Source organism: Syngnathus acus, chromosome 19 (genome assembly GCF_901709675.1).
Source record: "Syngnathus acus chromosome 19, fSynAcu1.2, whole genome shotgun sequence".
Classification (NCBI taxonomy): Eukaryota; Metazoa; Chordata; class Actinopteri; order Syngnathiformes; family Syngnathidae; genus Syngnathus; species Syngnathus acus.
The window spans coordinates 2,296,578-2,320,354 of NC_051103.1; the positions used below are offsets into that span (position 1 = coordinate 2,296,578).

The window sequence follows — 23,777 nt, forward strand, 5'->3', positions numbered from 1 at the left end:
TGCCATCTCAAATATTTATCCCTGCTGGCCTGTTTGATAATGGATGAGCGCTAGTCAAAAGGAAAAGGTGCTGAGCTGAGTCATGTGTAGTGCCCATGGATGGGGCAATCCAGGCGTCCGTAATATGGCCGCTATTTATAGCGACGATGATGCCGTCCGCTCGCTTGGCTGTCCTCAAACATTTGGTCGCACCTTTAATATGTACTGTACGGCCTGGGAAAGGGTGAAAATATATAATACTCAGACTCGGGTAGGATGTATTGTGTGTGTATTTTTAATTGAAATAACAACGATGATATTAGTTGGTGTGTTTCATACATGTCAAGCTTTAAAACGATTGTCAAATGGAAAAAAGACATTCAGTTGCAAAATATGTTGACAGCGCCCTCAAGTGGCCCCAACAAGGAAGTCCGCTGGCTCAAAACTTTCAGAAAACCAGTTTGAGTCATCTAAAGCGAAATATATAAGGCGGTGGTGTTAACTTTGCATAGGCTAGCAGGCACGAGGAGTTCAGGTTAGTGCATAAGTAATAATTGCAGATATTTAGCACATGAATCACAATTTGAAATGTTTTGGCGACCCAAAAATACTTCTATCATACGTATATAAAAGAAAACTACTGCTGACTTGGCAAGAGTGCTTAATGAACGAAGTAAAAGATTGAAGTGATGAGTGAAATTCAGATAGCCTGCCACTAGATGGCGGCAGCAGACATCACAACATCCGCCCAGAATCAATTCAATTCAAACACGGAGGTGTCTTGAGGTATACCTGAGCCAAATTATGACTGTTTTCAGATGGCTTTCCGGGGACGCGCGTCTATGATTCTGAGATGTCGATCAATGAGGTCTATTTGGCAAGCTATGACAAACACGGCTAAATAATAACAAGGTATACGATACAAATTGGTTGCTGCGGGTTGAATTTTGAGTATGTACTGTATGTCCCGCCCTCGTGATGCAGTAGGTCTTCCTTTTTTTAGTCGTTACCGCCGCACAGCTTCAACAACAACTTCTTATAGTCACCGGAGGTGTCGCCCTGACAACACACACATTAGGAAGACATGATTTTTTTTTTCCAATCTCGAGGCATTCGCAAGTAGTTAAAAGGCTTTTTGAAGTACTGGCAATGAGACTTACGGAGATGTGGGTGTACAGCGACTTCCCGTAGGTCTTCACGTACGCCTGCCTGATGTCCAGCATGTCCCTCTCGGAGCGGGACACCATAATCCGGACCAGAGTCCTGTCCTTGGTCCCGGCACCCTGTCAACCAATTGATATGATATTAGCATCATTTTAACTTACCGTCATAATGTCAATAAGGAATGTTTATGTGTCTCGGCTAGCGAAATGATGCCTGTACCTGCATGGCCTTGTGCAGTCGCTCGGCAAAGTAGGCGGGGGTGTTTTTGATGCATTTCACTAGGGGAGGAAAACGTGTTAACATTTTTGACCATGGTGCTGCTATTGCAGATGAGAAACCGCTTTTTTTTTTTTTTTTTTTTTTTTTAAATCCATCTGTCTACCAAATTGGCACTTGACTCACCCACCGCCACCATGCCCGACTCCACGTTGCCTGACATTTCTCTGCAGATGCTTTTCTCGATGTCACGACCGCACATCTGCTGGTACTCCTGGAAGACTAAAGCAAGAGGCCACCATCAGAGGTTTGTATCATTCCTTAATAATTAAAAAAAAAAATCTTTCCCCTCAAAATGTTGCTAAATTAAATTCTACAAGCAACGGCAAATGAAAATTAGGACAAGCTGTTTAGCTACCTGCCCGCAGGTGAGGCTTGCTACGGGCACATAAGATGGCGTTGAACTGACTCTCGTCCGTGCCCACTTTGTTCTCCCCCGCGGCGTACAGTTTCTGTCAAGGAGATGCGCAAAAATATGAACACGGAAAGCAACGCCAAGGCAAAAGGAGACGACTGCAAGATGTTACCTGAGCGTCTTGTTTAGCCAGCGATATGTCCACATTTTCCCTCTCGTCACGATTGCCCTGAAGCAACCAAACAAGGACGTAAGGATTTGACCGGTTGGAGGAGGGCAAATATTGGCGACGCCGAAATCTACCTGACAGAGAGAAACCAGGAGTCTTCGGAAATGACCGGAGGTGTCGCTGTTGATGGCGTCCTCCAGACTTTTACCGTACTCTGGAAACATTTTGGGCAACTTGTAAGTAAAGGTACATGAAGCACTTTATTCAGTTGATAACTAACCTGCTTTGTAAATCTGGACAATTTCTCGAATCTCCGCATTGGAGCGAGACGAGAGGATCTCAATCAAGCAAGCTTCGTCCGTCCCGGCACCCTGGACAAAAAAAGGGGAACGTATCCATGGAATTATCTTTTTTCCTCAAATTATATTCTTGACTCGTAATACGTGGGAACCTGCCAACCTTGATTGCCTCTCTGAGTTCAGACGCGTCAAAGTAGGCCGGGCTCTTCATCATGGACAGAACCAGATGCTCAAAGTTTCCAGTCAGCTCAGACGTCAAATCGTGGCGCAAGTCCTGCGGTCGGGAAATGTGGCAAATAAAACAAGAGGGCGGCCAAAGCGAGGAGAAACTTTCTCGACGATGAGCACCAGCAAACCTTTCCATAAGTTGTTTTGTAGGCTGCCACCATGGGAACTCTCTGCTTATTGCTACGGCTTCCCAGAAGCTCAATGATGGCGTTTTCGTCAGTGCCTAGGAGGAAAAAAAATAAATGCAGATTGGTATGGAACATGCAGGATTACAAGTCACAGTTGCTCGCCAAGTCAAATTCAGTGACTCACCGAAACCCTTCATTGCCTTCCGAAGAACTTCCACATCCCTCAGAGGATCGGCCCCAGGAAAGTCCTTAATAGAGCCCCTGTAGCCCTTCTAGTTTTTCCAACAGAACAAAAGCTCCAATTAAAAGTGCATTTTGCTCTGCGGAAATTTGTGGAGTGCAGTACAGGCGTCATCTTACAGGGATGGCGGGTGCCTGAAGATTGGATGGAACTCCGCCGCCATAGCCGCCGCCTCCGCCTCCGCCGCCGCCTCCGCTGGGGTAGTTGGGCACAGGTTGCTGGCCTGGCGCCGCCCCCCCGGGGTATCCCTGTGGAGCGCCACCTGGCTGAAAACAGAGGACAGTCAAGTTAAAACTATGAAGAAAAGATGTGATGGCCTCTCATGGTAAACAAGGTTCATTGTACTGGGAAGATTTTACATACTGCACCAAAGCCTCCTGGTGCCGCCCCCCAAGCACCACCTGCAAGTCGAGACAATTTTTTTTATTTTTATTGGAGCCATAGGGAAAATGAAGCACTTGAGATGTTACCTCCTGCCATGGACGGATAGCCTCCTCCTGGCTGAGGCTGTTGGTATCCTCCAGCCTGAGGTGGGAAACCTCCAGCTGGGGCAGGGTAGCCGCCACCCTGGGGAGCATAGCCGCCCCCAGCTGGAGGGTAACCGCCCGCCTGGGGCGGGTAGCCACCGCCTGCCTGGGGTGGGTAGCCGCCGCCTGCCTGGGGTGGGTAGCCGCCGGCTTGGGGTGGATAGCCCCCTGCTTGCGGCGGGTATCCGCCAGCCTGAGGAGGGTAGCCGCCCGCTTGTGGTGGGTAGCCGCCACCTTGTGGTGGGTAGCCGCCACCTTGTGGTGGGTAGCCGCCCGACTGAGGAGGATAACCTGGATAGCTCATCACCACCTGAGAGTAAGAGGAAGTAGCTACTTCTTTAAATGTCAACAACAGTGCTCAGTGTGAAATTTTAGTTCCTTATCTGGTCCCTCAAATCCTTGCAGTTCTTTTATGTCAAAGCAATAGCTGTTGATAAATATGGTTGGCTGCAAAATTGACCTGTGTTAGTTACGGTTAGACAGAGCACTATAGATTCCTGCTCCACAAGACCTTTTTGTGTTTCTTCCCTTCATTGGGTTGTTATTGACATACCACAACCGTTGCTAGTGACTGACTAATACTCATGAAGAAAACAGCCTGTTGCAACCAACGGAAGAAATTTGGAGAACATTGCGCTCTTGTCCACTTACTTACCCATAGTCTAACCTTTTTTTTATTATTATTTTTATTTGGTTTTACTGTGATTTCACCAGCACAACTGTTTTGTTATTGTATAATTGACTTTTATTCCATGCACACCACTATGAATGGAGCAATAGTTGTTTCACATTTGAAAGGTGCCATTAAATAAAATGCATTATTTTAGCTGTTATTACTGCATATCTGACGTTTATTGTATATTTTGAATTATCATGTTCATTTGACTTTGGAAGTCTAGATTTATATAAGTTTGAGGAAGATGACCATGGTACGAGGAAATCAGTAATTTCCACTTTGACAATTATTCTAAGTGCACCGGAAGGTAGCATCACACGGGCGTGTGGATTTCGTAATCTTACATTTCACAATCTCGTCTTGGCAATAAAGATAATATGACAAAGACTTCCTTTCGAAATATGTAATGAGACGCCTGATGTCATTTGACATTACGTAACAAGAACAGCCCCTTCTGTTTCCCCCCTGCAACCCCGGAGGGAGTTAGCTTCCTTTTAGCATCTGCCTTATTAGCTCGTCAACTTGCGATGGAGAACAGCGAAACGATCGAAACAATACGAAACCCGCTCGTTTGGTCGCAATGCTATTACGCTAGGTTTATCGTTGCTTTTACAAAAATCTGTTGTTTTACTTACGTGTTCGGTGTTGATGTGTGCTCCAGGAAGAGAGAGTCTATAAGGGGAGTGGAAGCAGAGGGCGTGTCCTTTAAGAACAAGTTTGGGGGAAAAAGAAAAGACAACCTTTGCACTCTGTGATAGCAGTCCTGAGTAAGGATCATTGATCAATATAATCATTTAAAGTCCTCACACTATATACTTGGGTAAAAGTACAGATCCTGTACTTTATTTGGAAAAAAGCCCGGTCAAACTTGCAAGGTTTTCCGTTATTATTTAAGCGGAACAAATGTGCGAAGAGACGCGCAACCTTCGGACCTATTTACAGACGGACAAAACCATCGCAGTGTTTTGTTCATGCGTATTTTTCTTAATTGCCCTTGTTGTCACCCAATCACGACTTTATTTCTTATAATGAAAAGTAACACTGTTAAAAGTTAGCATGTCGAAGAAGGAATGTGACCGCTTCGAGTATTTGCAAACGCTCGTCACGGAGTTTCAGGACACCGATTGTGATGGTAAACTATAATGTATCGTGTTTGTTGTTTGTTTATGCCAATTATGATGCCTGTTTTATGTTGTTTTTGCCGCTAGAGGGCGTATGCACGCTTTGTGTAAAAAAGATAATTGGTTATGTCTGTAGCTAATGTGATATGTTGTTTTGTGTTGTGAATAATTGTGTTTTAATTCATTTTGATAATGAATTTTCTTGTTTGGCATGCAAATTATTTGTTTCCAGAGGCAAAGGAACAAGTTCTGGCTAACTTGGCCAACTTTGCGTACGATCCGAAGAACATGGAGCACCTGAAGCAGCTCCAGGTGGCTGATCTCTTCCTGGACATGCTCACAGAAGACAATGACAACTTTGTGGAGTTTGGAATAGGTGCCGATTCCCATGGCACAACATGTTTCTATGTCATAATTAACAAATATATTTTTTGTCCCTGTTGACTGCACCAGGGGGGCTGTGCAACCTCAGCATGGATCCGGAATGTCGCGACCTCATCCTGCAGAGCGATGCCATCCCTCTCGTCACAAACTGTCTGTCCAGTCCGCGGGAGGAGACAGTCTTGTCGGCCATCAGCACCCTCATGAACCTGTCTACGCCGTCGTCACACCCGCACATCAGCGACGTGGCTGTCGTGGAGTGCATGCTGCGCTTCTCCCTGTGCGAGAGCCCTCGCCTGCGCAACCTGGCCCACGTCTTCCTGCAGGACTATTGCGGCGAGGAGCAAGTGAGCCAGGCCCAGAGGGGGATTGCGGGACGGACGCAGACTGCGCTTGGTATCCCACTGCCCAAGGACTGAAGATGGAGCTATTAAGGGATTTTCATGGACTTTTGAGTCAACTATATGGGCACTATAGTACAGACGTTGTATAAATCTTTATTTACATCTTAAATTCAAAAAGACAACATTCAAACGAGAAGGTCCAACATTTGACACAAATACTAACCCAAAACCAAATAAATAAAACATTGAATTGAGTGCAATTGTAAGAAGGCAACTTTGGGAAATTGCGGTACATTCAAGGCCAGTGTGTTCAACGATTTCATCCTTTTATGATTAAAAAGTGCTTAGATGAAATCAAGAAATGGGCATTGTAAACAAACAAGGCAGCAAGTCTGTTCAGGTGTCTCGGGGAGTACCGTGCACTCTGAATCGATACATGCACGTGTATTCCTGGTGGCCCCAGTTGGACAGCACTTTCACCTCAATGATTTGGAAGGCACGGTCATTCTCCTGTGTATTTGGAAAAAAAAAAGTTAATTATAGATGAGAATACGAGCAGGTGTGCAAGTGCAAACGTGGACTCACGGTGACGTGGTAGGTCTGCACAGCTTCTCCGTCCTCCTGATACGTGTATGAGCCCAGCAGCGTCCCCCGCTCCTGACTGGCGTCGTCCAGACCCTGAAGGACAAACCCGACTCAAACGGCGACCCACTGCAGGACTTTGTATACGGCGAGGCTTACATAGACTTGGAAGTCTCTGGGGGCGCTGCGCAGGGTGCCGCTGGGCGCCAAGGCTTTGGGGATGTGCTCCAGGGAGAAGGCGGTGGGGAGGATGCTCATTGACAACCGGATCACCAGGAAACCCGCTGAGCCTCGGAAGGCCCAACAGTTCCCAGGATGGACGTTGGGCTGCGAGAACAACAAGATATAGATGTTACATTGATATAGATTAGACCTTGCATTCATTGCCCACCCCTATTACTGTACATGCAATCATTATTTTAGTTTTTTTATTCATTGCATCCAACATGGCGAGAACAAAAAGTCCTCGTCACCTGGATAACGACTCTCGGAGATTGTGAGAAGTACCAAAGAGGAACTCCAAACAAACTCAGCAGTGCTGCTTTGGTCTCGTACGTCTCTGAACAGCGAGTGCTCAAGATGCTGCCACCTGTAGGATGAGAATGACAGAATTTGAAAAAAAAAAAAAAAAAAAAAACAGTCAAACAGCATAGCAATTTGTCACCACCTCCAGACTCCAAAGCGTAGTCCGCAAGGCCAGTCCGGTCGTGGGAGAAGAGCCTCAACGCGTTTTTCACCATCAGGTTCACGTCCTGCACACACGCAACAAGCCATCAGGTGGTGTTACACTGCAAAAAAAAAATTTCAACCAAGATTCTCAACAGGTAATTTTTAAGTTAAAGCAATTGACATCAGCACCGCTCGAGTAAGCGCCTCCTCACGGCGGCGCTGATCTAGATGATGGCTGATGTTATGGAGGACGCTGCGCTCCAGTGAGGCCAGAGACGCCCGCAGGTCGGGGAAGCCGGACTCGGACCGCTCGTTCCCGAAGAGCACAGTACGAACTCCCTGCTGAACCTGAGCTGAGATCTGTTGGAGCAAAAAATGAGAAAAGTAAAATTGGGAAAAAAAAATAAAAATACTAGTCAAAGTTGAAGTTGTCTCACAGTCTCCTGGTCCAATTGTTGACATCCTAGAAGAGCGTCCACATCACGCCTGATGTCCCTCAGCGTTACCTCCAGGCGGCCCACCTGTGCCAGCAAGTCATCGTGGGATTTGAAACCCATTTTTTCCAAAGAAACGCTTTTATTTTGTGAGGCTGGTTATTGTGTGCTCACGAGGGAAGGAGGAGGCGGCAAAATAAAAAAAAACATACCTCCTCCTGGGCCTCCAGTTTCTGCAGATTCACTTCCACGAGATCTAGACGAGACATTTGGCTCTGTAGCCAAAATAACTCCTGAACAAAAACAACAACAATTAGTAAAGGCAAGTGTAATTCACCACTGAAGCACTATAAAAAACTTAAGAGTGTGACCATCACGCGGTCATAGTTTAAGAGAGTATTTAAACATGACCCTTGCGGGAGGGCAAATTCTCCAAGGACCAGAAGTCATGTGACCACCTGCTCCCTCTGCTGTTTGTGGTCATTCATTTGCCTTCTCAGCTGGGCCAGCTGGCGCTCCACCAGTCTGCTAAGCCACATTTTGCCGCGCTGGTCGTTGTGCCGCAGTTGCGTGTGCATCCGGATCATCTCGCCGTGTCTCTGCTCTGCCCTCTGATCGCCAGCTTCCACACGCTCCCAAAGCAACGCCAGGCTGCGCTCCAGATGAGCCAGGCGTGTCGACTCCGCCACTTCCTGTGATAAGATGAGCGGTTCTCCATCTGCTGCTTGAGACTTCTGGCCAGGAGTGGCAACGTGGTCTAAGAATGTCAAGCTCACCTCCTGCGACAGGGCAGGGGTAGGGCTGTCAGAGATGCTTAGAGCAGGTAGACTGCCCAGGGCAAACCAACACAAACCTAAAGACATAAGAGCATACTTGAAAATTTTGTTTGATATAAAGTGACGTGTGAGCAAGAACTTACTGAAGGGGATGACAAAAACAAACAAGAGCGCGAGGGGCAATCTGTAGGGCACAAATGGTAAAATGATCTTTGTTACCTCAAGCAGCTATGAAGGCTAAAGATTGTTATTGGGCACTCTGTAATTACCGAGTCAACATAGGGCCGTCACCATGTCTGCTGATCCACTTTAACACGCCGCCCAGGTTGGACGACCGACCTGCACAAACACACACACACGTCATTAAAGTCAAGTGATATACCTTCGCAAGCAAATAAAGAGCGGAGATCAAAAAGCTGAAGAAGCTGAGTGTCAGGATGCAAGGAAATGTTTTCTACAACCCGCTAAGAGGAGGAAGAGGACAGCCACTAGAGGTTGATTAAACGTCAGACACAAAATATGACAAGATCATAATCAATGCAGGAATCTCAGCATCTAGGGAGAAGACACCGGCGACAGAAAGAGAAGATGAAACGCTCAACAATGAACTTTTGGCCTGCGAGGGGCGATGACCTGCAAACGCCGACGACAAAATTGTCCTGGTCAGAGTCCACAGCCGTGAGGTCAACCAACACAAACGGCACACTGAAGAAACAAGGCTCCGTCTTAATTGAGGCACAACTTGGCATGAAGCCACTTTATTAGGGTACAACCTGCCCAATCTATATATCTAAATAACTGTGAAATGAATGTCAGAATTGTTGTTACATTTCCTTTTTGTTTAAGATTGTGCAGCTGTACCTAATTTTGTGGCCAGGGAGAAAACAAACTTTTGAGGCGGCGGCAGTAGCAGCGACGTCAAGTTAACCTGTAAACACAGTGATGTTCCACATCAAGCGGCAGAACGCCCGGGCCCGAGCGGACCAAGGCGAGCCGCCGTCGTCAACGCGAGTCTGCTCTGCGTGCTGTTTCTCCTTGCAGTCATCACCTAGAAGTGGCAGCGGTGAATGAATTTGGGGAAAAAAAAAAAAACAATGCGGGGCCTGTCAATGGTAAATGAGAGAGCGTAGGCGTTAACTTACATAAAGATCCGTTGGGGTGAAGCTCCCTCTGCTTGGCACTCATGTTGCCGCCGTGGTCCGTACGAGCTGCAACAAACACAAATTCAATCAGGACAAAAAGATTCTTGCTCACACCGTTGCAGTCACAGCACCCACGACTGGGGGGAGATTTGCATTTCTCCACAGAAACAGCCAAAGTCAAAAGAGGTGCAGCCTATTTGTGTGAGGGGGAAACAGCACGTGATCTAAACAAGAGTTAAAAAACAGCTGAGTGAGTGGTAACAAGGACAGAGAGGGTTAGGGTTAGTGGACAACAACACTAGTGGAGAAGGTGAAGCCTCACTGAAACTGGATCTGTAAGTTCCTCAAAAGTTGGTGAGTTAATCAGAATCCACTTCAGACACCCAGATCAAACTCCCTGCCAATGTGAAAAAAACAACAACAACCTCTTACAGGCAGGACGGTCATGTTTATTGTCAACCTGACACATCCGCCAGGCACGAGCGAGTATGGAGCGGCAGCGGGCGGCTGCCCTCCTTGTGACAACCAGGAGCGAGTCCAGCCACAGCTGCGGCACATCTGCAAGAAGCACACACCGAGAACCGAGGCAGTTGGGATGTCACTGGACATAGCTGGGATGTTTAACCTTGGCGGAAAGTGGGCAGCACCAAGACACAAGTCATCTCACCTGTTCTGAATGGCTGTCTTCGCTTGCTGCAATAGATGGTGGAGGCTTCCGGGACGGATGAGTGCGCCGCCCCGTACAAGACGTTTGAGGTTCTGTGCTCGCTCACGCCGCACTTGCCGTCTTTGTAGGAAACTCGAGTTGGGGTATGAACCGGGTGCTTGGGATGACAGCGGATGTCGGAGCCAATAAGAATGCTGTCGGCCATCGTGCTGTTCTGCTCCTCCATGATGGTGCCCTCTGGGGGGGAAAAAGAAAAAGTGTGCAGTGGATACAAAAAGTCTCCACAGCCTTGTTTAGTTTGTTTTTTTAATATTAGAGAGATTATTTAAAAAATTTGAGTTGCAAAATTGCACAGACCCTCTTAGAAGTGGGAAAAATTTAAGCCCACCTTGCTGCTTCTTACCCCAAAAGTTGTCAGCTCCCGTGCTCTCCTGCATGGAGGCCTCGTGGAAGGAGGACTTGTCCAACAAGGACGAGAGCAGCGAGGCATCGGTAATGTCGGCGTGCGGCGACTGGTTGGAGGATTTACGAGGTGTGGAGGAGAGGAGCGACTCCGAACAGGACGCGGACTGTTGCACAGGACGGTGCGATTTCAACATCCTGCTAGGAAGCAGACGAGGATGAGAGACATAAAAGGACAGAAGAAAAATAATTTTAAGGCAAGGGTGAGACGAGTAAACACTGACTAACCTTGCGTTTCTCCAGGCGTTTCCTCCCATGTTGAGGGAGGCGCTGCCGAGTGGCAGTCTGCAATCCAGAAGGCTGTTGTCCAGACGTTGGGTGCGTCTGGACATGCTGCCGGGCTCGTCGTCCGAGTCGGACGCTGGTGACCAGTAACCGGAGCTGAGCAAGCAGAGAAAAGTTAGCGTGTGTTACTGTCAAAGATTATGACTAGTTATCTGACGACCTTCAAGATTTTTGTTTTCACTGTTAGATATTACATTTTCACCTTAGCAAGGCTTTATTAAGCTTGAGCAACAATAATAATACAATGACTTTCAAAAAAATTGTATTTAAGATCTGTTGAACTATAAGATAGTAAACAAAGACACTCATAAATATAGGTTGTCTTTGCTGTGCTCTTCGCATCAGATAGGTCATGTGAAGGCCAGGCACATGGACCAATACAGCGAGTACGCTGACAGCGCAGTAAACATGAGCATACACACACAGGTCAGTCCAGCCCCAGCTGTGTAGATCCTCGTCCTTGTCACCGACGCTCATTTCAGGTCAGACAGACGTCAGGGACATACATCTTACTCACAAAATATAACAAACCCAGTTCCTGTCGGAACTTTGGGTCAGCGAGCTGTCTGGGCCGCCTCTTGTTCACACGCAAACAACCTGAACTCTGATCCAGCATTCCAGAAAGCTCGATGTCCACGACTTACCAACAGCTATTAGGAGGCTTCCCCGTTCGAATCAGCAGATCAGATGCTCTGCTGTGGGTGCTAAACGTCACTCAGTCTTTCTGTAATCCTCCCTGGATTAGACAGCAGTCCGCACACTTTGAGACAATTAATGGGAGGTGAGAAGATGGAGGAGGAGGTGCTGCTGAAGGAAACTGCCATTAGGAAAATCACAAAAACACAAAAGAAGTTCAGTTTACACTAATCACAAAACGAAAACCTTAGGGGGCAGGAAATGGGAGTAATAATATATGCCATAGAATAATATAAAACCAACCTAAATGTTGGGGGTGGCAAGTTACTCCTAATTGATTACTTGACATGTTTAGTTTGAGAGTGCAGAGACATTTCTATGCACGCTTTGAGGCATTTAAATTTATCGTGAACTTTCAGCCAATTATATCAGACATGGCCGGAAAAGCACCAATCACATGATGTGGGGGGCGGACCCCCGCCAAACCCGAATAGTGGTACCGTGTTAGCAGTCAGTATTATGAGTTAGCTCTTCAAAAATGTCTTACTTGTGCCAAAACACAACAAGTGTAAACAAACCACCAACCGCAGCCGGCAAACCGAGTAATTTCTGGACGGTCCATGGTCCGGAGTTACCCAAAAACGACAGATATCTAACACAATTAAAACTAGCAAGTAGATTTTCGGTGAACTTAACGTGATTTATAAATTCTTTATTCGAAAACTCGAAGAGCTGGCAATCACTTACCAAGGTTCAGTACAGAGAAAAGTCGAGTTAAAAATACGTAGTGCAGATAAATCTCAACAATTAGACGTAACGGAAACTTACGTCACTTACCACTTCCTGATTTTTATAGCGTCTAAAATTAAACCACCGCCCCTTGTGGTTGGCAGGATAACTGTCCCAAAGAGAACTGAACAACGAAGACAGATATAAAGATACAGAATAGAAAAGTGTCCAACGGGTGAGTTCCAGCTCGTTATTATAACAGTTTACTTTCTGTATCATGGGTTTTAATTTTTTTTATCGTCGTATGAGGAAACGAATAATGGATTTGAAGAGAACGGTCCTTTGACACGAAAAAGGATGTGAGCGAAGCGAACTATCTCTACTTACCCAGATGTGACCCGGAAGTGTAATCTAACATGAGGGAGAAAGAATTGACCTTTCGCAATTCGCACGTGTGTTGGGAGGAAAACAAGAAAACAGGTTCGTCTCCAAATTCTAATGACATTAAATGAAGTGCAGATATACAACGTTGTTACAACTCAAACTGTGTTCGTGATAGTGTTATTAATGTTTTACTTGCTAAACTTTACTGCTGTAAAGTTTCTCTAAACCCGATATCGAAATGTTTTGTTAATAGGACTCTTAATACAACTCGATATTACGCCCCGTTTGCTGGTTCAATTTCCTGTTTGGACACTCCCATAACAAGAAATATCCTTTCCATTCTGTAGATAAAATTTGTGTCACATCGTACCTTCTCATCTTATATGGATTGATGAAGTAATTCGACTGACGTTTCAGGTTTCGAACCCATCATGACGTCATTATCCTACCAGCTGAAGCGGCTGGCGCTTCCTCAGAATGATCCAAATTTACTGTCTCGCAAAGAGGTCACCTCGCTTCTCTTTGACCCCAAAGAGGCGGCTACCCTCGATAGAAGCACCTTCTATGCTCTTGGTGAGTCTTTCTCTTCAGTCCCCTTTGCGTCTCCATTTCTCTCTCTGCAACCTTCAAAACATTGCTTTTCTGCAGGCTGCACGGGCCTGGAGGAGCTGCTGGGGATCGAACCGGCCCTCCGGGAGTTCCAGGACTCTCTGTTCAGCCGTGCATCGGTGACGCTGGAGCGCAGTGTTCAGTCCAAAGATGTCAACAAGAAGCTGGATGCAGACATCGCTCTGTTCCTCACCCGCATCTCCCCGTACTTCCTCCTCAAGCCGGCGCACAAGTGCATCGAGTGGCTGGTTCACCGGTAACGTCTTCTAAATGTGACGATGCAGTCAAGCCTGAGCCACCCGCCAATGTAAAGTAGATTTGGAAGGTTGCTTGTTGTTTGTGCGCAGCTTCCACGTTCATCTGTACAACGTCGAGAGCCTGCTGGCTTGCGCGCTGCCTTACCACCACAGTAACACGTTTGTCCGAGTGGTGCAGCTCCTCAAGATCCAGGACGCCACGCACCGCTGGAATTGGCTGCAGGCTCTGCAGGTCAGATGTGCTGATGTCTGCTGATGGCTCCCAAAGCCAAGTTCAGCTAGCAGCGAGACTTAAAGCATGTTTCCTTGTTTAGAAACCAGGCGTGCCGCTGGCCAAAGGGACTCTGGTCACCCACTGCTACTCGGACTTGGGCTTTATGGACTTTGTCTGCAACATGGTCACGACATCAATTGAGGTAGCCACACTGGCATGCAAATGCCCCCACCCCCCCCCGCCCCCCCCCCCCCCCCCACACACACACACACACAGGTGTCAATATATCAAATTGGCATTACAAAAAATGGACGAAGAAATGTCAGCCAGCATTATTTGTTGATTTCTTTCAGGCTTTTTCCGGACATTCCAAGAGTTTCTCCCAGCTGCGAGTGGTCTTCTCTTTCTACGCCTCCACCATCGTTTCGGCTTTGGATGCCGTGGACAAAGTTTCAGACACCATCATTTCAAAACTTCTGCCATACGTGCAGAAGGTACAGATTTCTTAACATCAACTGCTTTTATAATCTGAGAATTTGCGGATGCACTGTGCACCCGTCACAGTATAAGGTCATAACGACTCGTTATGAGCATTCTTGTCCTTCTAAAAACGGAATGGATATGATGCCATTCGTCCCGCCCCCTCCTCTCAGGGCCTGACGTCGGAAGTGGCCGACTACAAGGCGGCCACCTACATGATCGTGTGCCAGATGGCGGTCAAGGTGGTGATGGAGGCGAGTCTGATCAACACGCTGGCCGTGCGCATCGCCAAGTCTCTGCTCAAAGAGCCCGTGCTGGCCAAAGAGGGGCTGGGCTGCCTCATCGTGCTCCTGCAGAGCCAGAAGGAGGGCGCAGCCGGGTCCAGGTAGGACGGAGCAACCGTTGGCTGTCTTCTGACGCAAGAAAAGTTACGTTGTTTTTGTATGTGTTCAGATTCTGCCACCACGTGTGTTCCATGCCTGCGCTAGCATCCACGCTTCAGCTCCTGGCCACCACCCACGACGTGAGCCCTCTACTACGCTACCTGCTGCCTCACCTGGTCCACGCCCTCTTTGGCAGCTCAGGTGCAAACGCAACCCTGGCCAAACGTTGAATACAGAACGTTTGAACATTCTTTTGTGTTTTCCACAGACGACGCGCACGTGCTGGAGTCGCTCTTGGACTCGGTCCCCCTGACCAAAGGCTTGGACGGCGATGTGGCTCGGTAAAAAAAAAACAAAAAAAAACTTTGAGACGTTTGATGAATTGACACCATCCAATCAAGGATCCTTCCTTATGTCTGTAGCTTGCTGCTAGACGATTACCTGAGTCAGACGGAGCTCGCCGCGGACAACGTGGACACCCTCAACCGGCGTCTGCAGCCGCTGGTGCGACTCTTTGAGTCCAAGTGAGTGCGCCAAGTGAGTGTGCCCAACGTGGTCTTGTGGATGAGCGTAAAATGTTGGTCCGGCCCAGGTATTTGGCGGCTCTGGACGGGGTCCTCTCGCGTCACGCCGCCAACATCAGCGACGAGGAGCAGAAACGCCTCTTCCACCATTTCCTCTCTCTGTCCATAAGCAGGGGGAAATTCCAGGTGCGTTGAATAAAGAGTCGAGAGCAAAGCGTTGAGGAAAAACACGGTGTCCATGTTGTCGCTTTCAGATCATGGGCGACTCGGATACGTCGCTGCTGCTCAGCCTGAAGCACCCGCAGGCGTCGCTCCGAGTCTCGGCTCTGGAGCACCTGAGGAGCCTGGCGGCGTCGGGACAGGTGTGACTGGAGACCTCGCGGGTTCTTCACGGGTTCTGCTTCGTTCTGACTTTTTTTCCCCCTCTCCACAGCTTCAGACTTTGGACCAGGACTTCCTTAAAGACGCTCTGATGGAGCGCTTGAAGGACGACGTGCTGGAAGTCGTCAGTGCGGCTCTTCAAACCTTGGAGGTCGGTGACATTTCATATCGTTTCTTGAGCAACCATCTTGGGGCTAATGTTTGTTTTCTTTCAAAAACTCCAAAGAGCTTGGACTCTTGTGATCAATGAAATATTTTTAGTTTGCCCCAGCTGTAGAGGAAGAGAAAGGAACTAAGCCTGATAAATGAATGATCACGCGCCTTTTGTTAAATTCAATTGGATTAGATGAGCGTGTAAAGTTTCTTTTTTCCCCAGATGCTGTTTGACGTTCTGGACACTGAGAGCACGGTGTCCAATTTGCTGTCTCTGCTGCAGAGAATCGATCAACCCGAGGCCGACAGCTGGTCAGAATTTGGGCTTTTTTAAGTTTGTCCTTTAATTAAACTTTGTCAAAATAAACATCAACCCAACAGTCTCCTTTTCGGTTTCCATGGCGATTGTGTGCCCCCCCCTAGGCTGCCAGTTTTAACCGAAGCGGTGCGTTTATTGACCGATTCCCGGCTGGGGAAGGGGAGCACCGAGGAGGTGGAGACCATCGTCTGGGGGCTGCTGCCCTTCCTAGTGGTCACCAGCTGTCGTCCGGACTCAGCCCAGCTCCGCCTCGCGCGCTGCGTCGCCTGCTGTGCCGCCGTCGCCAGCCATCCGCTCACCGCGAGCTGGGCGGAAGGTAGCAGCCAGAACCCTCCACCGGGTTTTCCCCAACTGCGCCTTGAGCCACAAAGTGTTTCCTCTTTCCACACAGAACTTCAGCAAGTGATAAAGCAGAGCTCCGAACTGGACCTCGTCGGTTCGGCCAACCAGCGTCTGGTCTCCAGGCTGAATGAGAACCTGGCCAACATGGATCACCTGGCCAAACGTCATGCTGTAAGTTGTCGATCGTTGACATGTTTCGACGGTAGAAATGACTTTCCTCCTGCTTTGCTCCTCAGCTGGAGAAATTTGGTGTGTTAGGGGAGCAGCTGCGCGGGCGCGGTGTAAGAGGCCACACCTTCTTTGCGGTGATGACGGAGACTCTTCTGCTGGGCTTGGCGCAACTGAGCGAGACGGAGCACCTGCTCACTGCCCAGCGGCTCTTAGCTGTTCTGGAGCCTCCGCTGCTGGAAGTCACCAAGGCCGATGGCGCCCAGGTGAGACAAGCAAGCGCGCTAACATTCTCGCCACAGCTGGCTCGGACCTAAGCGCATGTGATGTCCAACAGGAAGTCCCGCCTTCTGCATCCTTCGGCGAGGCGCTGTCCTTGTACCTGAGCAAATGCGAGCAGCAGCCCGGCGGGCGACACCAGCGAGAGGCCAGCCAAGTGATGATTTGGCTCCTCCGAGACTTCATCTCTTCTCTCAAGTGTTTCGACGGCGCTTTTAAAGGTGAGCGAGGCTTTTGCTTTTTCCCGCCACTGCAACTCGATGGGCTTAAGTGCTTTTTGTTTTTTGTTTTTTTGCCAGCTGCCGTGTGGTGGAACCCGGAGAAGCTGGACGCTAACACCTGCTGCTACTTGGGGCTCATCTCGCGCCTCTTCGCCCTCGTCATTGGCGGCGCCGATGAGGGGCCGGCGGCCGGCAGTTTTCGAGAGCTGGCCAAGCTTCTTGTCAAGGTTTGATTTGTGCACATTTGACTCGGAGTCCTTTAAATCCAACTTCCTTTGGACGTGCCCCGCAGGTGCACCTGTGCGATGCGGCCGCGCTCTTCAAGTTCCTCTGCCTGCTGTGGGGATACGGTGACAACCGCGGCGACCAGCTGGGCGTCCGGGTGGACGCCGTCCTGCACGCTCGGTCGCTCTACGTGGGCGCCGCTTTACTGAGCGCCCAACCTGCCGCCACGCTGACTGAGCTAGCTGGAGCCAACTCGCCCAGTAAACAATTGAACACTGTCAGATGCAATGACCTCTGACTAACACGGGCGGCATGTGTTTTCCAGTGGTCCCGGCCTTGCTGTGCTGTCTGACCTCTCCCGTCCGAGAGATCCGAAGAGCGTCCATCAGCGCTCTGCAGAGCCTGTCTGGGGCAGACGCTGCTCCCTTCCAGCCAATCATAAAAAAGCTTCTGTCTACCTGTGAGGAAATTGTCGCCGACCCGTCATACTTGAGCACGGTGGGGACCTTCTTCACGTGGCATCGCTATGCCATACAAACACTTGCCAATTTAGGACCAACTCTCATCTAAGGTGGCTTTCCAACCTCAGGTTCTGGGCCATTTACACGAGACCTGCGAGTCGGCTAAAAAGACGTCGTCGCTGCAGGCTTCCATAAATCAACTGCTACTGAGCGTCCAGTCGCCGTGCTGCCCGTCCTATACCGCCACCTGCCTCCTGAGAGCGCTGAGGCACGTCAACGGACAGGTGATTGGAGCGACACTGTACCAGAACATCTGCGGCACAAAAGTCTGAAAGCTGTCTGTGTGTTCTCTCCTCAGACCGTCCTGTGCGCTCTGCTGCCCGTGCTGGATCGGCTGCTCCGCAACGACCCCGACATGCCCGCTTTGCTGCCGGACGAGGCCCGGCTCTTGCAAGTGGTCCTGGGCAAGTACAACGAGGCGGCGGCCCCTTTGCTGGCCGCCGACCACAACTGTCTGGACCTGCTGCTCAAGGCCATGACGACTGCCACCGCTCCGTTGTCGGGCATCCCCAGCTGCCAGATCATCGCTTTGCAGCAGGTCAGAGCTGGACTCAGATGGACAGCCATTCGGGTTCAGGTCAGAAAGGGCCGTTTGAAAACCTTGCGGAACTCATCCCACAGATCACAAAGCCGTTCTTCGCCGCCCTGGGAGATCAAAAGGTCCAACAGAACCTTCTGACGGCCTTGTTCGACCTATTGCCGGAAAGCAGGAATCCGATACTTGCCGACGCTGTCGGCAGCACCTTTAAAGCGGTGAGCGCTAGCCGTCTCGTCTCCCAAATCAAAAGTTGGCGTCAATCATCCGAGGTCTAGAACATCACCTTTATTCTTCTTCTTATTTGTGCAGATTGCAGTGGATGCTGAGCTGGTGGCTAACGAGTTGGCACCGCCAGAAAAAGCCAAGGTCACCGTGACGCTTCAGCGAACCCGCAGGAGCCGAATTTTGCAGAGGTGGACTTGATATATGTTCATCGCATGACATTTCCACCGGATACTCCTCGGAAATAACGACAGCTCCCTTCTCAGGAAAAGCGATGAGAGTGGCGATGCACCGCCAGAGGGGGGCGCCGTTTCTTGGCACAGAGTCACTCTGATCCTGGAGCTGCTGCAGCACAAGAAGAAGTTGAAGCGAGCCCAGATGTTGGTGCCGGTTCTGTTCTCGCTGCTGGCCAGGTAACGCTCCAAGATGGCCACGGGACAGGACGGGAAGCGCCTCGGGGATGCTGACTTGATCCCGATTGTTGCTCAGGAGCCTGGAGGCGTCGGCCCCGGAGCAGCCCAACATAGAGTACACCAGGCAGCTTCTGCTCGGCTGCCTGCTCAACGTCTGCAACAAAATGGCGCCGGACGGGCAACCTAGTGGACCAGGTGGGCTCTTCTGCGTGCTCACGTGTAGTCCTGTTTAATTTGGTGCTAAACTTCAACTTCGAGAGCCTTGAAAGCTCTTTTGGAAGATCTTCCAAACTGCTGCTTGCAATTCAGAACAAAGAAATGTCCCACTTAATAAAAAGTGATTGTCACTCGCAGATGTCCTGGAAGAAGACAAATTCAGCGTGGAGCTGGTGGTCCAGTGCATTCGCGCGACGGACGTACCGCAGACTCACCATCACGCTCTGCTGCTGCTGGGCGTCGTCGCTAACATCTTCCCCGTGAGTCGTTTTGACTTTTTCCACTGCCGTGTGAACAAATCTGACCTGAGCTTTGGGCCTCTAGGAGAAAGTTCTGCACAACATCATGCCCATCTTCACCTTCATGGGCGCCAACATCATGCGCCTGGATGACGCCTACAGCTTCCGAGTCATCGACAAGACGGTCAAGATGGTCATCCCAGCTCTGATCCAGGTCGGCCACGTTCGCAACTGGAATGGGATCCAAATGCAAAGCCGAGCAGCGGCAGACGCCGTGATTCTTTTTGGTTGGTACGTCACGGCTTTGTCTTTGCCCCTGCAGGCCGGCGGTCAGTCGCACGGCAGCGTGGACGCGGTGGTGACGAAGATCGTGCACGTCTTTGCCGACGCGCTGCCTCACGTGCCCGAACACCGGCGGCTGCACATCCTCGCTCAGCTGGTCGGCACGCTGGGCCCGGCCCGCTTCCTCTGGGTCCTGATGCTCCTCTTGTTCAAGCTTCACACCACACAGGCGTCTAGCTTAGAAAGCGAGAAGGCAAGTTCTTTTTTTTTTTTTTTTTTCTCCTTCCCCCACCAATATAAGCCAGTCAGCAACTTTGACGTACTGACAAAGTTCTGGTTCCGTTGGTTCCACAGGAAGCGGCTCTGGAGCGAGACGTGGACTTCTGGATCTCGGTGTGTTGCCAGTTTGAGGTCTCAGAGCAGCTCACCTCTCTCATCAACATCCTGAAATTCCTCATCCAGCTGCCCGACGACAAAGAGGACGGTGAGAACGTTATTGGCCGCAATGCACATGCTAACGCCACTCGATGCAAAGCGATCCAAATTTCACATGAAGCAAATTTGTGACATCAGTCAACTGACATTCTGTTTACAGTGGGTGCGGCGGTGGCTAACCGCGCTGGCGCCCGGCGAGGAGATGGTAAGAAAAAGAAAAAAGGGGAAGAGGAGAAGGTGGAAGAGCTGATCTTCAGCGTGGAGGCCCACAGCGGCAAAGAGTTGAGACACTTCAAGTTCCTCTCCGTCTCCTTCATGGCTCAGCTGCTCGGCTCGACCGCATTCATCGGGAAGGTGAGCGGGGTGGTTCACAGTGGGAGCACATAAAAAAAACAAAAAAAACAACCATATTTCTTTCCTTTTCTTTTTTTCTTTTCACCCAGGTAGCGGACACTCAGGACGTTGTCGACGAGAATGGCGCAAAATTTCTCCAGGAGTTGCAGCAGCAGTGAGTTTGCATGTCATCAAATCAAAGGCATCTCTAAAAATGGCTGCTGAAAAAGCATCCTTTGTCCAGGCTGTTGGAGGACAACCTGCGTTACATTCAGTGCGTCACTCGCTGTGTGGAGGAGAATGCCGACAGGCCCATGGCAAAGTTTTGGAGAGTTCTTCTCAACAAATCCTACGACGTTCTGGATAAGGTGCGTGCTTTGTTGGTCAATTTTTATCGGCGTACCGAGTTGAGTAAACAACCCGTTGTTTCCCTTTCACAGTTGAACGCTTTGTTGCCCACGGACACTTTCATCACAGTGATGAGGGGGCTGATGGCAAACCGGCTGCCGTCGGTGAGGAGGAAAGCCATGGAGCTGCTCAACAACAAGCTTCAGCACAAGACGCAGTGGGCGGAGCAACAGGTAGCGTACGCAAAGTACAAACGCTGACATCACTCTTGCTGTAAAGCAAAACGCGAGTCGCATCCAAATGTCTCTCTCCCCGCAGGTCGGCGTTCTCTTACAGCTCATCGGCGACCTCCTGGACATCGTGGGCACGCCACACGGAAGCGCGGCGGAGAAAGCGGCATCCGAGCTGGCCGTCAACAGGCAGACGGCGCTCTACAGCCTCAAGCTGCTCTGCCGCCTCTTGGGCGCAACTCATCAGGAAGCCTTCGTCCCCGTCCTCCTGCGCATGGTGGACCTGGTCGCGTCGCCGCACCAAGAGAAGAACGTGACGGCCAGCGCCCTACTGTGCGCGGCCGAGGTGGTGGGCGCCCTCAAAGCCCTCGCCATCCCGCAGCTGCCGAGGTTCGCGCCGCACTTTGTGTCTTTCTGTCGGCTTCTGGCTAAAAGTGGGAAGTTCCTCCCCGTAGGTTGATGCCAGCCGTGCTGCACGTGCTCACCGATGGGAAGGATGTGCTGAGCAATGAGATTTACTTGCTGAGCGCCGTCACCGCCCTGCAGCGTGTGGCTGAGACGCTGGCGCACTTCATCAGCCCCTACTTGCAGGACACCACCTTGCAGGTTTGCCACATTGTGTTGTCATCTTTCATGGTTGCCAGGGCTGATTTATTTATTTTTTTTGTAAAAATTGAAACTTTGCAGGTGTGTCGGCTGACGTGCCTCCTCGAGAAGTCTTCGTCGTCTTCCTCCGCAACCAATCAGCTGTGTGCGCGTCTGGCCTCGCTCAGGAGCTCCCTGGCCACCAAGCTCCCCCCCAGGGTCCTCCTGCCCGTCTTGACCAAGTGCTACCACATCATGGTGGTGGACAAAAAGGTGAGCGAGAACATGCGCAATCCGCAAATGTCCTCTCCCTTGGCCAAGCAGTTATTGAGCAGCTTGTTCCCCCCTTAGGACGAGCTGGGGGCATTGATGAGCATCCTCAAAGAACATCTCGGCCACATGGAGCGCGAGCCGCTCAGCTTCCACCAGTCTGAGCTCACCGACTTCTTCCTCGCAGCACTGGACTTCAGAGCCCAATTCTGCGAGGTGCGTCCATCCATCCGTCCGTCTGTCCATGTGTGGGACCTTCTGACCATTTTTGCTTGGTGCAGGGCGACCTGGCGAGGACGGCTCTGATCGAGGGCAGCGTGATGGATTGTCTGCTGGTCATGGTGATGAAACTATCGGAAGTCACATTCAGGCCGCTCTTCTTCAAGGTGACGCTTTATTGCTTTAGCTCAAGGTTTCACATTTATTTGATTCAAAAATGGTTTTGTCATCCCTTCACCCCATCACTTTCTCTCCCAAATCTAACTGAAAGATTTTCTCTTTTGCTTTCCTCAGCTGTTCGACTGGAGTAAATCGGGCAGCAAAGATCGCCTGCTGACCTTCTTCCGACTGTCCGACTGCATCGCCGAGCGCCTTAAAGGTCTCTTTGCCCTCTTTGCGGGAAATCTGGTCAAGCCCTTTGCAGACCTCCTTCAGCAGACCAACATCTCCAAGACGGGTGAAGCTCTTCATCTTTTGTTTTTTATGAGAAACGAATGTGCTCGTTTGCACGCGAGCATTTTGCTCCGCCGCTTCTCAGACTTTGGCTCCGTTGTTCAGACGAGTCGCTCTTCGATTCCGAGCGCGGTGCCGAGAAGAGCAACCAGCTGCTTTGCTGCGTCCTGGACTGCCTGTACAAAATCTTCTTGCACGACACGCAGCGCTTCCTCAGCAAGGAGCGAGCTGAAGCACTCCTGGTGCCCCTCGTCGACCAGGTGAGATTGTCATGGCCGCCGCCCAAATGATGACAAAAGTGTCTCTGTCCAACCGGCTCAGAGAAGACTTTTTAAATTGTCAGCTGGAGAACACGCTAGGTGGCGATGAAGAGTACCAGCAGAGGGTGACCAAACATCTTGTCCCGTGCGTGGGTCAGTTTGCCGTGTCGCTGGCGAATGACGCCCAGTGGAAAAGCCTCAACTATAACATCCTGCTCAAGAGCAGACACGCCGACGCCAAGGTAACAGTGCCTGAGCTCCTTCGGTGACACGCGAGGGTCCAACTCAACGCCATATCCCTCTTCTATCAGGTACGCTTCTCCTCGCTGCTGATGCTGATGGAGCTGGCGGCCAAGTTGAAGGAGAACTACATGGCGCTGCTTCCGGAGACCATACCCTTCCTGGCAGAACTCATGGAGGGTCAGTGCAATCTCTAAATAGTACCCGAACATGGACAAAACAAAATGATGAAGGCGCCAAACTAACAAAGTGCATGTCAGCTTTGTTAGCCCAAACGCAAGCTATGAAATGCAGACGTGGCTTGAGGCAAACAAACAAAAGGCAGGCTTGAGAACTAGTTTGCGTAAGTGGTGGTGAGCCGCTCGTTCTGTTTGTGTTGCAGACGAGTGTGAGGAGGTGGAGCATCAGGTTCAGAAGGTGGTTCGGGAGATGGAGGACATCCTGGGAGAACCGCTGCAGAGCTATTTCTAACACGCGCATCATCTCAAAATGGCCTGCCCTTGAGGTCCTCATCATGAAAGCAGAACATGGACTTCCGAGCGTCTATATTCTATTTTTATAATCCTATTGAACATTTTGCAAGTGTCTGTTGGCAAGCTCTTATTTTTTGCTGTCTGCATGAGGTTACTTCATTAAAAAAAAAATTGGTTGTACCTTGTATTGTACCTGAAATAAATTGCCACAAGTGTAACGCACTGCCATGTATACTTAATTTTAAATTATCTCTAGCAATGGTGGGTACCTTCTTGTTTTGTCTGTTCAAT

General features: G+C 49.9%; 4 protein-coding genes across 14 annotated transcripts; 2 read left to right on the forward strand and 2 right to left on the reverse strand.

Annotated features, from left to right (window-relative positions):
- Positions 1–256: 256 nt before the first annotated feature.
- Positions 257–4,816, reverse strand: anxa11b (annexin A11b). Its single transcript, XM_037278237.1, has 15 exons — positions 4,678–4,816; positions 3,310–3,676; positions 3,203–3,240; positions 2,959–3,105; positions 2,783–2,870; positions 2,599–2,693; positions 2,403–2,516; positions 2,224–2,314; positions 2,078–2,157; positions 1,947–2,003; positions 1,778–1,871; positions 1,546–1,641; positions 1,363–1,421; positions 1,140–1,262; positions 257–1,038 (listed from the first exon to the last, which is right to left on the reverse strand). The coding sequence occupies exons 2-15, from the start codon at positions 3,668–3,670 to the stop codon at positions 979–981; spliced, it is 1,503 nt and encodes a 500-aa protein (XP_037134132.1). The 5' UTR covers positions 3,671–3,676; positions 4,678–4,816; the 3' UTR covers positions 257–978.
- Positions 4,816–6,142, forward strand: armc7 (armadillo repeat containing 7). Its single transcript, XM_037278369.1, has 3 exons — positions 4,816–5,174; positions 5,396–5,539; positions 5,617–6,142. The coding sequence occupies exons 1-3, from the start codon at positions 5,099–5,101 to the stop codon at positions 5,961–5,963; spliced, it is 567 nt and encodes a 188-aa protein (XP_037134264.1). The 5' UTR covers positions 4,816–5,098; the 3' UTR covers positions 5,964–6,142.
- LOC119138244 (SUN domain-containing protein 1-like) lies at positions 6,022–12,372 on the reverse strand. Of its 9 annotated transcripts, none has more exons than XM_037278154.1 (21): positions 12,289–12,372; positions 11,550–11,709; positions 10,849–11,001; positions 10,562–10,758; positions 10,159–10,395; positions 9,924–10,049; positions 9,492–9,557; positions 9,278–9,397; positions 8,983–9,054; positions 8,619–8,688; positions 8,493–8,533; positions 8,350–8,426; positions 8,032–8,265; positions 7,786–7,866; positions 7,577–7,660; positions 7,329–7,499; positions 7,138–7,222; positions 6,944–7,059; positions 6,630–6,797; positions 6,473–6,566; positions 6,022–6,400 (listed from the first exon to the last, which is right to left on the reverse strand). In XM_037278154.1, the coding sequence occupies exons 3-21, from the start codon at positions 10,950–10,952 to the stop codon at positions 6,285–6,287; spliced, it is 2,259 nt and encodes a 752-aa protein (XP_037134049.1). In that variant the 5' UTR covers positions 10,953–11,001; positions 11,550–11,709; positions 12,289–12,372; the 3' UTR covers positions 6,022–6,284. The 9 variants fall into 9 exon arrangements, with proteins under 9 accessions (XP_037134049.1, XP_037134045.1, XP_037134047.1 ...); XM_037278150.1 differs by having other exon boundaries at positions 10,562–10,761; XM_037278152.1 differs by having other exon boundaries at positions 10,562–10,761; positions 11,550–11,712; positions 12,289–12,368.
- Positions 12,373–12,661: 289 nt separating this feature from the next.
- heatr1 (HEAT repeat containing 1) lies at positions 12,662–23,709 on the forward strand. Of its 3 annotated transcripts, none has more exons than XM_037278020.1 (45): positions 12,662–12,750; positions 13,072–13,227; positions 13,303–13,519; positions 13,611–13,752; positions 13,835–13,936; positions 14,088–14,228; positions 14,388–14,599; positions 14,668–14,798; positions 14,866–14,938; positions 15,020–15,121; positions 15,190–15,307; positions 15,376–15,483; positions 15,555–15,653; positions 15,879–15,967; positions 16,079–16,290; positions 16,366–16,487; positions 16,553–16,750; positions 16,822–16,984; positions 17,063–17,211; positions 17,277–17,469; positions 17,535–17,707; positions 17,781–17,954; positions 18,029–18,268; positions 18,352–18,483; positions 18,578–18,681; positions 18,757–18,903; positions 18,980–19,098; positions 19,258–19,379; positions 19,444–19,572; positions 19,681–19,893; positions 19,995–20,124; positions 20,236–20,429; positions 20,519–20,583; positions 20,653–20,776; positions 20,849–20,989; positions 21,075–21,376; positions 21,442–21,592; positions 21,674–21,844; positions 21,923–22,057; positions 22,123–22,227; positions 22,355–22,517; positions 22,619–22,773; positions 22,857–23,015; positions 23,085–23,193; positions 23,396–23,709. In XM_037278020.1, exons 1-45 carry the CDS (start codon positions 12,687–12,689, stop codon positions 23,482–23,484), a joined length of 6,537 nt encoding a protein of 2,178 aa, XP_037133915.1. In that variant the 5' UTR covers positions 12,662–12,686; the 3' UTR covers positions 23,485–23,709. The 3 variants fall into 3 exon arrangements, with proteins under 3 accessions (XP_037133915.1, XP_037133917.1, XP_037133916.1); XM_037278022.1 differs by having other exon boundaries at positions 19,995–20,122; positions 20,258–20,429; XM_037278021.1 differs by having other exon boundaries at positions 17,799–17,954.
- Positions 23,710–23,777: the final 68 nt, after the last annotated feature.